The sequence below is a fragment of the Emys orbicularis genome, chromosome 3 (assembly GCF_028017835.1).
Source record: "Emys orbicularis isolate rEmyOrb1 chromosome 3, rEmyOrb1.hap1, whole genome shotgun sequence".
Classification (NCBI taxonomy): Eukaryota; Metazoa; Chordata; order Testudines; family Emydidae; genus Emys; species Emys orbicularis.
Genome location: NC_088685.1, coordinates 50,510,075 through 50,526,608, shown reverse-complemented (window position 1 = coordinate 50,526,608; position 16,534 = coordinate 50,510,075). Strand labels below are relative to the sequence as shown.

The 16,534-nt window shown below is 43.6% G+C and overlaps 1 protein-coding gene across 1 annotated transcript in view; it reads right to left on the bottom strand.

Annotated features, from left to right (window-relative positions):
- ZNF451 (zinc finger protein 451) overlaps positions 1–16,534 on the bottom strand; it is an 86,773-nt gene that overhangs the window by 26,979 nt on the left and 43,260 nt on the right. The window contains 4 exon segments of the mRNA XM_065401593.1: positions 3,737–3,923; positions 4,211–4,341; positions 8,290–8,336; positions 9,179–10,744. Coding sequence (XP_065257665.1) covers positions 3,737–3,923; positions 4,211–4,341; positions 8,290–8,336; positions 9,179–10,744 — 1,931 coding nt within the window.

Below are 16,534 nucleotides of genomic sequence, written 5' to 3'. Positions count from 1 at the left end.
CCCAAACTTAGGAAGGTAGAACTCTATTACTCACATCAATAAACACTTTAAACAGCTACACTTGAGCAGGACAACAAAGACGTTACTGTATGAAAAATACTCAGGTTACTTTGGATGTGTAATATTCCTTGTGGATTCAATTATTTGAACAAGTTTATAACAGGGTTATAGAATTACAACACACATTGAGACTATTATTCTTAGTTGTCTGTTACTCCCCTATAATTATGCAAATTGTATAATACACAATCAAAGGAACGGAATGAGAATATTTTTGTAGTAGTGTCTTAACCCAGCTCAGTTACTAAAAGATTTTTTTCATGTTTGAAAGAGAAATTATAAGTCACAAGAAGGTTTTCTAGAAAACTGTAGGTGTTTGACTTGATTAAACTGGATATTCTGAAGTTAGTTAGCAAGACTTTCTGTTGCTAAGCATTGTTGGAAATCCCTACTATTAGTGCCAAAAAGTTAATTATAAAGACAAATGAAAAAGAAAGTTGGCACCACATTTGTTCTCTCCTTTTTAGCCACCCTCCCCCATTGATGCACCTCTCCTCAAAATGTCTATCTCCTGTGATACAACCCTACCCGCTGTAGCTGTTCCAAGGGGAAGCAATGTCACTAGGTATTGAAATATGGGGCCTCGGAGAAAGGAGGTGTGGGACAAATGTATTCGTGAGTCCACGGCTGTTTCTTCTCAAAACATCACACGCACACAAAAACCTCATTACTTCAGCAATACCCCAGTTCAGCCACCAGATGTCTCTGTAGACTGACAGACATAGCTGATTAATAGGAATCCTCCTGCACCAGCTAGGCATTGTTACAGCATGAGAGGGTTTTCCTGTTGGTGTTTATTGCTACCTTGATTTAACTGGGAGGAAAAACTTAGACAGAAAACTCTGAATGAAAATGGAATTATCTAAGGAGAGTTTATTAGAGGGTCAAAGAGCCAAAATTCACAACCAAGAGAACAACTTTGGCTAAAAGCTAAAAGCTGCTACTGGTTCAGTAGCAAAGTGAAGGCAGCAATTAGAAATAAAGGAATATTTAATAACAAATGGAAAAAAAAGGAAGATAACTTCTCATTTATATCAACTGTTTTGAACTGCAAAAAAATTGAGAAAGGAAGCTCAAGACATCAGGGCAAATATCTCTGGCTTGCAGGGCTAAGGCCAATAAGCTGTTTTTAAAAGTACATTGCTATGAACAAAAGAAATCATAGCAATGGTATAGAACCATTATTAGAGGAAGACAATAAAATCGTTAATAATGATGAGAAGAGGCAGAAATGTTCGATAAATATTTCTGTTTTGTAGCTGAAAAGCAGCAGGATGATGTACCTTTATTACATGAGGATGAAGTACTTTCCAGTCCATTAGACAACATCTATTGGAGGTAAACGTTTTAAAATAAGCAGGTACTGATAGCTTGTACCCAAGAGTCAGAAGAGATGGCTGAGGAGATCTCTGATTTACTGATGTTAATTTTTAATACATCTTGGAATACCAGGGGAATTCCAGAATGCTGGAATGTTCAAATGTGTCAATGTTCAAAAAGGGCAAGTTGGGATGACCCTTGTAAGTAGGTGGGCTAACCTCACATCAATCCTGAGCAAAATAATGAAAAAGCCGATACTGGATTTGATTAATAAAGAATTAATGGAAAGGAATGTAATTAATGCCAGTCAACATTATTTTACGGAAAAAAAAAAAATCGATCTTGCCAAACAAACCCAATTTCATTCTTTGATGAGATTACAAGTTTGGTCGATCAAGGTTACAGTGTAGATGGAATAAATTTAGACTTTTTTAAGGTATTTGATTTAGTGCCACATGACATTCTGATTAACAATATACAATAGTAACAAAGCACACATTAAATGGATTAGGAATTGGATAACTGACACAGCTCAAAAAAGTCAATGGGGAATCGTCACTGAATGTGGGTGTTTCTATTGAAGTTGCACCAGGATCTGCGTTAGACCCAATGCTATGCCACATTTTCATTAATGATCTGGAAGTAAATATAAAATCACTGCTGATAAAATTTCAGCATGACAAAGATTAGTGGCGTTGTGGCAGGGCATTCATATACAACGATCTGGATTGCTTGGTAACGTAGGCCCATTCAAACAAAACACCCCAAATCTATTCTCCAACTGAAGTTGCACAAGCATGTCCTATCAGTCTCCTCCCCACCCCAGCCTCACTCCTTTGGCTCCTCATCCAATCTCAGTCTTCCACCTCACCCCTCCCTGGCTCCTTTTCCCAGTCTTTGATCAGTGAGTCCCAGTTACCCACCTCTTGCCAGCTCTTTGTCTGATCTCTGTATTTCCTCCTCCACAGACAACTGGCTACAGCAGGGGTTCTCAGACTTTGTACTGGTGACCGCTTTCACATAGCAAGCCTCTGAGTGTGACCCCCCTTATACATTAAAAACACTTTTTAATATATTGAACACCATTATAAATGCTGGAGGTAAAGAGGGGTTTGGGGTGGAGGCTGACAGCTCGCGGCCCCCCCATGTAATAACCTTGCGACCCCCTGAGGGGTCCCGACCCCCAGTTTGAGAACCCCTGGGCGACAGATCCCCCCTGCCCACGGGCTCCTAGTCCCAGTTTAAAACGCTCAATGAGTCCCAGACTCCCCTCACCAACCAGTACCAGGTTCCCCCTCCAACCTCCCAGTTTCTCTCCTCCCTTCTAATCCATGTCTCACAAGGCTCCTTGTCCCAATCTTCTACTCCTTCACACTGATCCAACTTTTGTCCCCTCTGCATTCAAATCGGATAGATTCCTGTTCCATGGATGATAACAGGAGGTCACAGAGCAAAGGAGAGAAAGGCTCTGTCATTTCCAGTGCCCCAGTCCCCACCCTGGCCCAGAGGAGCTAGGAGCAGCAATTACAGTTAAAGTCCTTCTGAGCCTTCATAGCCCTGGACTAGAGAAAGCATTCCTAATCCCTCAGTGGGAACGCTGCATGTGCATTCAGTTCAGCACTAGCGCTGTGAGAGGACCAAGTGAATCTTTGGAACCTGTAGGTGATAAAAGTCTACTGACCATGTGCCAACTGAGATTTTCTCAAAGGCTTATAACTTGGTCAAATTTGGGTGGATTTTCACATGGACAGCTAAAGGCCCATTCCTAACCACAACAGCCACTCCCCGGCCAAATTTCAAGTCTCTGCCAAAAGCATTTCAAAGAAAAGATCAAGAACTTTTTTTTTTTTTTTTTTAAACCACAGGTAAAATATTTCCCCCTAGTTTTATTCTTGCAAACAGCTGAATTGTGTCGGCTGAAATTTTCCAGAAGTATTCTGCCTGCAGCCTACACCCAGAATGTACAATGTAAGCCCAAATGGTTAAAGTTTGGCAAAGTAATATGCAACTGAAAACAGGGTCTTATAATGGGAAGCATTGGGCAACCTTAATAATAGGCAGTGTTACTAGTCCGTCTGTTATCCAGACCATTTCCCTCCAGATGTATTAGTGTGAATCTCATTTTATTTTCTGTCCATAATTCCAATCTCTAGGATATGTTGAACTATTTCTTTCCTCATTGTTCATGCCTCCCAGTTAAGAATCATATTAGTAAAAAATGCAATTTTAGCTGTAGATCAATTCATTAAATAAGAACGCTAACTAAAGAAACACTACGGGTAACAGTATAGCCGTTGCTATCAGCAGTGATGTCTTTCTTTTATTGGTTGGATTCTACTAATTGTTTATGTACTACCTTTTGTAGTATCTGAAATGCTGTTTAGTAAGGCACACATCATATCTCCATCGATGTCATGAGGGTTTAGAATATGAGCTGTCCGCTGAGTCTTCTTAAACTGGTCCTCCAGTTCTAGAAAGCTTTTGTCTCCAGAGAGAATGGTGAAAGGAATTTGTTTGGGCAGGTGCTCATCCAGACGGCCAGCCTATGTGGGGGTGAGGGAGACATTAAACTAAACATTCCGTTACCAGGCAGCCTTTTGAAACAGAAAACTCCTCTGCAGAAGAAGTTTCCCTTTAAACATTATATTTATAAACCATTTCCCTTTTTCTCTGGTCAGATCCACTATCTGTTCTTCTCATCTGAAGTTTTATTATGGCAAATTTTCATCATGACTGTTTTATAATGTACTTTACTGTACACAAATATACCATCCCCATGCACCTTATCACCAACAAAAACACAAACCACAAAAATAGAGCAACGACTTACATGCATGCAGAGTGCAAAGTCTGCTGCTTCTCTTCTGGTACCACAGCGTGGATGAAGGAAGAAACATCCAATCTTATTAAGGTAATTAAAGATTTTGCACTGTTCTGGAGGCTTCCAATTGCTGTGTCCTCCTAAGCAACAAAGAATAAAAGATGCATGCCACCACATCATCATAAGCAACAGCAGTCAAACAGTTCAAGGAGAGGAAAATGACAAAACAAATGAATAGGTTTGAAAAATGGAACATCTTATTTCTTGACTAAACATTGTAGAAAACTAAATACCATTCTATATTTCTAAAAGAGGTTGATGTATGGGGTAAACTGTATCTGTATGGTGCCTCTAATGTTAGTTTTTGTAAGAGTTATCTTCTCAGGATCAGAAGTGAAGAAAGTCTGAATAGTTACCATACATATAAATAGGTACATCTTTAAGACTAACAGAAGTATTGGGAGCATAAGCTTTCGTGGGTAAGAACCTCACTTCTTCAGATGCAAGCTATCTTGCATCTGAAGAAGTGAGGTTCTTACCCACGAAAGCTTATGCTCCCAATACTTCTGTTAGTCTTAAAGGTGCCACAGGACCCTCTGTTGCTTTTTACAGATTCAGACTAACACGGCTACCCTTCTGATACTAGGTACATCTTGTGTCAAAGGCTGCCTCCCAACACAAAAAGCGTTTAACACAACTTATCTGAGGGTCATAATCAGAGGTCTCCACAAGAAAATATTAATATATTAGATACATTATTCAAATAAGGGATCTCACTATAGTTACTATATAATATGTACAGTCTGTTTCAACATATGCCTAATATAATTGGAGTATCTATCGGATATTAGTTTATGTCTCACATAAATCCACACATTCTGGAGTTTTCACAATCACCAGCTTGTATACAAGAAAAGTTTTAATATTTTAAATAAGTTACAAGTACGCAATGCTGTTAGTCAAGAGATCCCTTATTGGTAAGTGTGAATTGTGAAAATGACCAAGAGGGATTGCACAAACCACTTTCTTTATCATTCCTTTCATAGCTCTCAGCTACACATTTAAGTCATACACAGAAGTCAAACTTCCAGTATGAGAGGGTTAGCTAACATTTACGTTTTCTCTTAAGGAAGTTCTCTAGCTAACAGGCAGCAATGCTCTTTATTAAATGGGTTTGTGTGTTAGTATTTTAGAACCCATCACCTTAGTTTTCTATAGGTGGCTGCCTTGTAAACACCATGTTGATGCAATAGAAGGTCCACTTTGGACTACAACAAGGATCCTGTTCTTTGCCCAGTCTGGTTCTAGGATGCTGTTAGTGTATTTATACGGGTTTCTGTTAAGCCCTCTGTGCTATTTTCTTAGATAATTTTTACCTTGAAAGCCCCAGACAAATGTCCCTTGGTTCAGGTTGGCTGGCAGATGAATGAAAAACCTTCCCCAGTTGTCTAAGTCCACCAGCACGATGTGAGTCATGGTGCGCAGATAGTCAAAATCTGGCAGTTCACTGTCTTCAAATGGATAAGAATATATATTTTAAATTTACCTCAGTTTTTATTCAACCTGTACATCTCCAAACTCATTTGTGCTTTCAAAAGAAATCCACATAATTTGCAATTCTGTAAGAAATTCTAAGCAATAACTCTTAAAACTATAACATATAGTATGATCACCAAATGTAATTAGTTTCATAGCAATTTTTTTAACCACTTGAGGTAACTTTTAGTAATCTGTAAATTTACTAGGCAGAGAACCACACTCAGGATTCTATATTTGATGCATATAATAACTATTAGTTCAAGATGGAACTGTGTTCACAAAGCATAAAATATGCCCTTTTTATGCTCTATCAAACTTCCTACAAGACATTAAAGCTGTTGATCATCCAATTTAGTTTTAGAATTTACAACACAACACATTAAAACGAAGTTAATTTTTAAGAACTGGCCAACTCCATGATCAGCAAAGACATGGCATATGAACAGGGAGTGTTGGTCATATTATAACAAAATATCTAACATGCATTTACAGAATGTGCATTTTAGTGGGCAAAGAAAAACCCATGCAGTTAATAATGTAATTACATACAAAAAACTATGTTAAAGGATCATTATTAAGATTGGAAAGTCAAGCACAGTGCGTGATCATATAAAAGACCCTTATCATAATGAATACATACAAGCGGGCCCAACAAAGATTACAATAGCCTTAATTCTAGCATTTCCTAATGTTTCAGTGCTTAACTTTGCAACCTTAATAATGTCCCTTTAACATAGGAAATCACCCACAAAAAGCTAATTAAAAACCTGCAAAACCTAATTCCATCATGTGGCACCCACATGGGCCATCAGGTTGGAACCTTAAAATCCACTGCACAGACTTCTGCCACATAAGTTAACAGAATAACTGACAGCTGTAGTAGGTTTTCATTCTCTATGTGGATCAGCTACTAGAGGGAGATGACACAGACTTTGCCAACAGGTTTTACTGATATTTGCTAGACAAGCTGAGGAAAGGAGAAACTCTGGAATCTTGGATTCCACGCCAGGCTCTGCAGGGGAGTGTGCTCCAGGGGGCACAGACTCTTATACCTCTTTCCCTTAAGCTCTTATACCTCTTTCCCTTATTCCTCTTTCTGCCTAGTCCCCTCCAACTTGTTCCTGTCCCAGTCCTTTTTCTTCCCACCCCTGGCTCCTTGTCTCAGACCCAGTCTCCTCACCTAGCCAATCCTAGTTACTCCTCAGGCTTCCCATCACAGGCTCAGTCTCCTGCCCATCCCATCCTAGTTTCAGCATCTGGACTCTGCATCCCAGTCTCCTTGCCACGCCACACCCAGTCCCCACCACCATCCAGATCTTTTTGTTCCCCCTCCCTCTCTCCTTGCCCAGCCAGTCCCAAGTCACCTATCCTGGCTTCTCATCTGATCTCTCTCTTCCCTGACTCATCGCCATACCCGTGTTCACTGTCCCCACTGGCTTCCAGTCCCAGTCTCCCTCCATAAACTCTTCATCCAGTTTCAGCGTCCCCCACTCCCACTGTGTACTTGTTCCGATCTCTTAGCCCAGCCAGTCCCAGCTCCCACTCCACACTATGGCTCCTCATCAGACCTATCTTGCTTGTGTCTCACCCCACTGGTTCCTAGTTCCAGCCTTCTTGCCCAGCCAGTCCCAAATTTCCCCTTGTTCTTCATCCAATCATGGTCTCCCATCCCTATATTTCACTCCCTGGCTCCCAGTATCAGTCTTCTCTCCCTCCGAGGCTTCTTGTCTCATTTACTAGATCATCCTCAGATCCAGCTCTTGTCCTCTCTGCATTTGATTCAGGTGACTTCCTCCTCCACGCTGCATGGATCCAGCAGGGGAGTCTCCTGCTCTTAGTTCAAGTGCCAGGACATGGACTCATCATGGACTGGAGCAGCCAGGAAATGCTGCTTTTTAAGGGAAAGTCCTGCTCATCCCTCTTCAGCTCTGTGCTGGAGCATGCTCGGTGCAAATAATCTCTGGGGATTTTAGCTCTGACCCAGTATCAAGTGTCGACTGAGCACGTGCAATGGCTTATAAATTGGCTAAATTTGGATAGGGGACAGAAAAAGGCACAGTCCTGACAAAAAGGCCACCTCTTGGCTACATTTCAAGTCTCTGCTCAAAAGCATGGGGGCATTTTAAATAAATGGTTGCCAGAATTTTTTAATATGGCCACAAACTACTTTTCCCTAGCTTCATTCTCGGAAATAGTTACAGAATAATTTATCAGAAAAATTCAGCCTGAGGCACACAACCTGTACAGAAAATTTCAGTGAAAATGATTATAGTCTGGCAAAAGTTATAAGCAAATGAAACCAGTCTTATAATAGAAAGCATGAGGCAACCTTAATAATAGGCTGTGATACCCAGCATCACTGTATGTGCATGTGAGAGTGAGTGAAAACACACACACACACACACATATAAAGAAAACAGAAGAATCTCTCTTACATACGTACACACACACACACACACTTTGTATTCTCATAGGAGACCTTTCTTTACCCACCCTGGTCTTTCAAGGACTTCTATTCCCTGTGAGGACTCCACGTTGCAACCATTTGCCTTATCCAAAGGGAAGGTTTTGATAGGAATCTGTTTGGATCCCTTTACTGTTGGTCTTTTCATGATGACAGGGAATTTTTAAGTGATACCAAGTGTTCCCAAGTCCCTTTTTATCTGATAATGAGCGATTCTGGGCCCAAGTCTCTCCAAGGGCATCTCCCACAGGGACATCAGCTGTTTGCTCATTTTAAAACACCACTTAATAGTAGGCAGGGTAGAGTAGTAATGCAAGTTATAAGTGGCTGCTTATGTACACCAGGTTGGGTAGAAGGAATGCTTTTCCTGAATGGCAAACATTTTGGAGTCAAAAGCTACCCCCTCTTGCTATGTGGTTCTCACAGCTTCCACGTGATTTTCCCTAGCTTTGACTTTACCTACTACTGGAGTGTCTTCTCCCTTCATAGAAAGGGTGATTGAGAGGAGAAAAAGAGGAAGAGCAGCATCTGAAGACTGCTGTCCAGTTCCAGCTAATTCCTGTGGTCAGTACAGAATTCCATGTTAAGCATGGTCCACAGAGTCTTGGTAAATTATTTGCATTGTACAAAACAAGAAACAGATTTTATAAAGCATTTAATAATAAAAAGTTCAACTTTAGTTCTCGGGATTTGGCACAAGAAACTCACTAAAATTACAACTTTAAACATATAACTGAGTTTTCATTATTTCATATGTACAGACTGGATATAGGCGCATGGTATATTGACGTGTTCTGTTGAACAATTTCTATATGAGCATATTACAACTGTAATTTTTTCCTATTGTGCATTAAAAAACGAACTAAAGCCATAATTTCTACATACCTTCTTCACCATGTTCTTCAGAACATGCTTTATTCTCACTTCTTTCTTTCCTTCTATCTTCTTCTCTCTTTAGAGAAGGAGATTCTGACTTTTTTTTAACTTTAGTTACATTTGCTGGAAACTTTAGTTTATCAGGCTTCTTGTCCACACAAGCACCACTGGCTGTAAAGTTGAAGACTTTGCTTTCTGATTCTGATCCGAAATGTGTTATATCAGGCTTTTGCAAGAAGCAGTGTTTATCATGATAGTGTTGATGGGCACTCACAATATCGTGGAAATTTTTGTTGCATGCACCACATCTCACAACATACATCTCTTCATGGCTTTTCCTTGGGGCGTGACTTTTGCTGAGATGGTCATTCAAGTCTGTGAAATTTTGTGACGTTGCTGAACAGAAGCAGCAGCGAAACCATAGATTGCCTTTTTCCAGTAGGGTTTTCTGACAATTCCGGTGATCTTCCTTTCTGTTTATTCTGGACATGTACTCTTCCCGGCAGCCGCAGGTTAGAAAGTCACCTTTTTCTAATAGTGTAATGTCATCTTTATTTTTTATTGACTCTTCAGTCACAAACATGTAATCTGTGCTATGGAAACCCTTATAGTGGATTAGAAATTCTTCCTCAACATCGAAAAAGAGATCACCACAAAGGCCACAAAAATATTTAACCTGTATCTCTTGGCTGTGCTGCCCTTGGCAGTGTCGGTATAGTGTTTCCACTTTGTGAAAATGCTTTTTGCACAAGCCACAGCAATACCTGTGAAACTGATGGCTTCCTAAAGACATACAATGTTGTTTAACGCTGTCTTCAGACTCAAACATTTCCTCACAAATGCAGCATTGCCATTTTCCTAAAATAGGACTTCTCTCAAGGGACTGATCCACAGGGCTAGGAAGACGCTCTTTCCATTTAATGGAGATATTGCACAGTGTGTCAGAAGAGGATGCCAGAGGTTCGTTCTCTACAGCTTCCTGTTCATAATAGTAAGAATGTCCACCATGAAATTCAGTCACATGTGCCATAATGTTCTCTTCTCTCAGTAGGTCTGTATTGCATGCCCGGCACCAGAAAATGAAGTTAGTTAAGTGTGCTCCTCCGTGGAACCGACTCATATGCAGACGGATGATGCTTGAGTTTTCAGCAAGCTTCCCACATACAGCACACTTGTGACAGATTCTATTTGCTGACAAAATGTGCTTTTCAACTGACTCTTCAGTAGAAAACTTTAGAAGGCATTCACAGAACCAGGCTTTTATTTTGCTTGTATATTCTTGATGTAGGCTTACTCCAGCCTCTTGATTTTTTTCTTCTAAATCTTTTTTCCTTTTTGAAATGGCAGACTCGCTTTCACAGACAGGCTCACTCAAAGTCAATGGTCTCTTAAGGAGCGAAGATCTTGACTGATTTATAATCTGCCTCAACTGAGATGGGTTTTTATTTCTTTCATTAATATGGCAAAACATCAAGATGGACTCTTCCATTGTGGTAATAATTTTAACTTTGTGTTGAGTTGCATGGCTATGCTGGTTGATCTGGCTTTCATCTACAAAGAGTTTATCACAGTTTTGACAGTGACCTCTTGCTTTAAATATTTCTGCAACCTGGGAGATGCTCTTTTCCGACAGTGATACAGGACCAGCATTACGACAACGAGTTCTAAATTGGATATAAAAATGACATTCACAGGTTTAAATATTCCAAACTTTACAGATGTACCTACGAAGTGATCCTTTAAAATACTTCACAGACATCTCCCACCACTAACTACATAAATTACTAAGGAAATACTAGAGAGTGGGTGAGATAATATCTTTTATTGGACCAACTTATGTTGGCGAGAGAGAAGCTTTCGAGCCACACAGAGCTCTTCTTCAGGTCTGGGAAAGGTACTCCCAGTTTCACAGCAAAATGTAAGGTGGAACAGATTGTTTCGCATACACCAGTGGTTCCCAAACTTGATCCCTGGCGGGCCGGGCCGGTTTGTTTACCTGCCGCGGCCGCAGGTTTGGCCGATGGTGGCTCCCAGTGGCCGCGGTTCGCTGCTCCAGGCCAGTGGGAGCTGCTGGAAGCGGTGTGGGCCGAGGGACGTACTGGCCGCCGCTTCTATCTATACACCAGTGGTTCCCAAACTTGTTCCGCCGCTTGTGCAGGGAAAGCCCCTGGCGGGCCGGGCCGGTTTGTGTACCTGCCGCGTCCTCAGGTTCAGCCGATCGCAGCTCCCACTGGCCGTGGTTCACTGCTCCAGGCCAATGGGAGATGCTGGAAGTGGCAGCCAGTAAGTCCCTTGGCCCACGCCGCTTCCAGCAGCTCCCACTGGCCTGGAGCAGCGAACTGCGGCCACTGGGAGCCGCCATCGGCCAAACCTGCGGCCGCGGCAGGTAAACAAACCGGCCTGGTCCGCCAGGGGCTTTCCCTGCACAAGCGGCGGAACAAGTTTGGGAACCACTGGCATACACAGTTAGCTCATATGCTAAGGCAGTGGCTCTCAACCTTTCCAGACTACTGTACCCCTTTCAGGAGTCTGATTTGTCTTGCATACCCCCAAGTTTCACCTCACTTAAAAACTACTGACTTACAAAATCAGATATAAAAATACAAAAAAGTGTCACAGCACACTATTACTGACAAATTGCTTACTTTCTCATTTTACCAAATAATTATAAAATAAATTTGAATATAAATATTGTACTTATATTTCAGCATATAGTATATAAAGTAGTATAAACAATTCATTGTCTATATGAAATTTTAGTTTTTACTGATTTTGCCAGTGCTTTTTATGTATCCTGTTGTAAAACTAGGCAAATATCTAGATGAGATGATGTACTCCCTGGAAGACCTCTGCATACCTCCAGGGGTACACATACACCTGGTTGAGAACAACTGTTCTAAGGGACCATTCAAGGTAGAGTGGCCTGTTAACATTTCTGCAGTCATAGCACAAAAGTAGGGGTTGGTTACAGATTGTTCATAATAAGCCATAAATCCAGTGTCTTTCTTCAGTCCATGATTTTTAGTGTCTAGCAAAGTAATGAATTTAAGCTCCAAGACTCATCTTTTGAAAGCGTTATGCAGGTTTCCTTTGAGGAGGACGCTAGGAATATCTTTCCCGGACCTGAAGAAGAGCTCCTGTGTGGCTCAAAAGCTTGTCTCGATCACCAACAGAAGTTGGTCCAATAAAAGATATTACCTCACGCATCTAGTCTCTCTAATATCCTGGAAATGGCACAGATACAACTACACTAAATAGGGAAATACTGCCCTTTTTAAATGCATATTAACAGGCCCAGTAGCTTGTCAAACTGTACAATGCCTACCAGTTATTTTTGTAAAAGTCACTACGCATTATAGAAAACTAAGTGCTCATTCCAGATAAGTGCCCCCAGACTTTTAAAAAATTGATATCATTTACCGTTTATATTACATCAGTATTGAAATGTGGTAGGTGTGGTACATACAGAAAGGTGCCCACTGAATATTCTACATCTAGTGGGTACTTAAAAGCATCTCATACATTTTTAATGCCTCAATAGGCTTGAGAATGGCATACTCTCTCTTGCTTCCAGGCCAGGGGAGCTTAGGCCCACAGCGGGGGGAGACTGAAGCTCAAAGGAGAGTCACTTGCACTCAGTGGCATTGGGTTAAGTATGCTTGTCATTTTGTAGGAGGTGAATGGTTGGTAAACTGAAGAGGGATGGCAGCTTGTCTGGGACGGAATAAGTCACTTGAGTATGAGAGTTTCACTCTCCTTGCTACTGCAAGTGGCTTGGGGGCAAATCTTTCCTTTCTCCTGAATGCTATGTGGGAAGGGTCTTTTCCCACTCTAGCTTCTTGTGGAAGTGAGAGGAATTTGGAGTGGAGAAATGAGGAATAATTATATCATCTCAGTGCCTGGCAGGAGGAAGTGGTGGGATCATCTCCCTAAACTATCCCCCCTTCAGATTTATAGGGTAGGACTTCCACACAGCTCTCCTTTCCCCAGAAGCTCCATGACTGTTAGGCCAGTTTGCTCATTGCTATTTTTATGTAAGTGACCCATACTCTCCTTTTTCTGATTAACCCCAGAAAAAGGAAGCAGTACATCAGCCACGGAACTTCAACTGATCCAGCTGTATAAGCAGCATGGGTAGCACTCAATACTGGGCAGTGGTGGTGAAGACAAGTCTTACTGTAGTCTAAAAACCCATTTTTGTGAGATAACTTTGCGGGTTTCACATAGCCCTCATCTAAGGTGTCGGGAGGGATAGAAGACAGACTGTAGACTCTGTAGTGAAGGGCTAGGACATTTCTGAGAACTCCTGCAGCAAGACAGCTGTTTAGTCCAGGGGTGGGCAAACTTTTTGGCCCAAGGGCCACATCTGGGTGGGGAAATTGCATGCAGGGCCATGAATGTAGGGCCGGGGCAGGGGGTTGGGTTGCGGGCGGGAGTGCGGGATGCAGAAAGGGGCTCAGGGCAAGGGGTTGGGGCAGAGGAGGGGTGCAGGGTTTATGAGGGGGCTCAGAGCAGGGGGTTGGGGTGCACAGGGGCGCAGGGTGTACGAGGGGGCTCAGGACAGGGGGTTGAGGTGCAAGAGTGGTTTGGGGTGCAGGCTCCAGCCTGGTGCCGCTTACCTGGAGAGGCTCCAGGGCGGCAGCAGCGCACAGCGGAACTAAGTCAGGCTCCCTGCCTGCCCTGGCCCCATGCCACTCCGGGAAGCGGCCAGCGCCACGTCCCTGCGGCCCCTGGGGGAGGGGGCAGAGGGCTCCGCGCATTGCCCCTCGCCTGCGGGTACCTCCCCCACAGCTCCCATTGGCCGCGGTTCCCCAGGGGCCGCAGGGACGTGCTTTCGGCCGCTTCTGGGAGTGGCGCAGGGCCTGCAGCGCCACGGGTGTGGTAATCCCGCAGGCCGGATCCGGCCCACGGGCTGTAGTTTGCCCAACCCTGGTTTAGACTGTAGAAGATGCACCAAAATCTATTCTACATACCACTAGAACTCTTGTTTATGCCTTATTCTTCTCTCACTTGGACTACTGTAACCTTTATCTTTCAGGCTATTCTTTTTCTGAACATCTTCTCTCATAATGTATCCAAAATGCCTCAGCTAAAATCCTTCCTTTTAAGTAATTCTGACACTCTTACATGTCTTCCCACACAGAATCCTTCTGTTAGCTTCTCCTCTTCTAACCCAAATTCAAGCACCTTGTCCTCCCCACCATCAAGGTCCTGTACAGTCTTGCTCTCACTTAGGCCTGGTCTACACTAGGCGTTTATGTCGAATTTAGCACCGTTAAATCGAATTAACCCTGCACCCGTCCACACCACGAGGCTATTTAGTTCGACATAGAGGGCTCTTAAATTCGACTTCTGTACTCCTCCCCAACGAGGGGAGTAGCGCTAAATTCGACATGGCCATATCGAATTAGGCTTGGTGTGGATGGAAATAGACGCTAATAGCTCCGGGAGCTATCCCACAGTGCACCACTCTGTTGACGCTCTGGACAGCAGTCCGAGCTCGGATGCTCTGACCAGCCACACAGGAAAAGGCCCGGGAAAATTTGAATTCCTTTTCCTGTCTGGGCAGTTGGAATCTCATTTCCTGTTTGGACAGCGTGGCGAGCTCAGCAGCACTGGCAACGATGCAGAGCTCTCCAGCAGAGATGGCCGTGCAAGCCCAGAATAGAAAGAGGGCCCCAGCATGGACTGATCGGGAAGTCTTGGATCTGATCGCTGCGTGGGGCGATGAGTCCATGCTTTCGGAGCTGCGCTCCAAAAGACGGAACGCAAAGATCTATGAGAAGATCTCGAAAGCCATGGCAGAGAGAGGATACAGCCGGGATGCAACGCAGTGCCGCGTGAAAATCAAGGAGCTGAGACAAGGCTACCAGAAGACCAAACAGGCAAACGGACGCTCTGGATCCCAGCCCCACACATCCCGTTTCTACGAGGCACTGCATTCCATCCTTGGTGCGGCCGCCACCACTACCCCACCACTGACCGTGGACTCTGAGGATGGGATATTGTCCAGGGCCGGTTCCTCGGACATGTTAGCGGACGGGGAAGATGAGGAAGGAGATGAGGAGGACGAGGCAGTCGGCAGCGCTTACCAAGCTGATTTCCCCGACAGCCAGGAGCTCTTCATCACCCTTACAGAGATCCCCTACCAACCCTCCCCAGCATGTAACCCGGACACAGATTCAGGGGAAGGATCAAGCGGTAAGTGCTTTAAACATATAAACCTTTATTTTGTACAAAACTAGAATATTAATACTAATAACAATCTTTGATTCATGATTTCTTCCCCCTGGGCGCTTAAATAATCACTAACAAGTATTTGTAAAAAAATCAAACACTGTCTGGTTCTGCATGATTGTGCTGCCCAGGCTGCTCCACTCTTTTGTCGCTGCTACTGCAGCTAGATGAAAAGCCGGTCTATATGTCCGGGGATAGAGCAGTAGTCCTCCACAGACATTTCAACAAAGCTCTCCTGGAGGTAAAGGGATAGCCTGTTCATCAGGTTCCTTGGGAGAGCGGCTTTACTTGGTCCTCCAAAGTAAGAGACGTTCCCGTGCCAGGAAACAAGGAGGTACTCAGGAATCAGCGCCTTGCAGATCATGGCGGCATAGGGCCCCGGTCTCTGCATGCTTTCTCGAAGCATCCTCCGGATCTCGTTGTCAGGGATCCTCATGAAGGTGATGTCGGTCATGACAACCTGCTTTGAATTAGGTAGGGGACTGTTAGTATTGGGACTGCTTGCAACAAGTTCCTTTACAGAACTGTGACCGCTGGTTTACAGCCACGCGGTGGGGGCAGGAGAGGGTCAGCATCCAGGGATCTTTTCCTGGCACATCCGCGAGGGGGTGGGACAGGGCCACAGTTCTTGCTTGGCCGACTGATGGCAGCACAGACTGGCATTGCTTTCAGTGTGAAAGGTGGCCAGTGGTACTCCTAAAGTTTTAATCTGCAACAAGTCTACGGCTTACCATCTTTGCCTGCTACAGAGAGTACCGTGTCCTGCCCCGGTTCCCAGATCGGCAGTGCAAAAGCCCAGGCACTGAAGGCGAGGTTCGAAAATTCGACCTTGTCCTCAGTGAGCATATGATAGGTGTGGTTCATGGTCTTGTTCACGGAAAAAGACTATGTTCTTGTGAATCAAGGTTCTTGATTCACAACTACATTTATCTTTCGGAGGAATTCACTGCCTTTTCCTCATTCCCACAGCCACATCTGCAACTGTCTCCCAACCCAGCCTGGAATCACACTCCCAGAGGCTAGCGCACATTAGGATGAGGAAGAAGAAGACGCGAGAGGACATGTTCTCTGAACTTATGGGCTGCTCCCGAGCCCAGGCAGCACAGCATAACCAGTGGAGGGAGAATTTGTCCCAAATGCACCGGATACACATGGACCGTGAGGAGAGGTGGCGGCAGGAAGACCAGCAGGCGACTCAAACGCTGCTTGGACTTCTG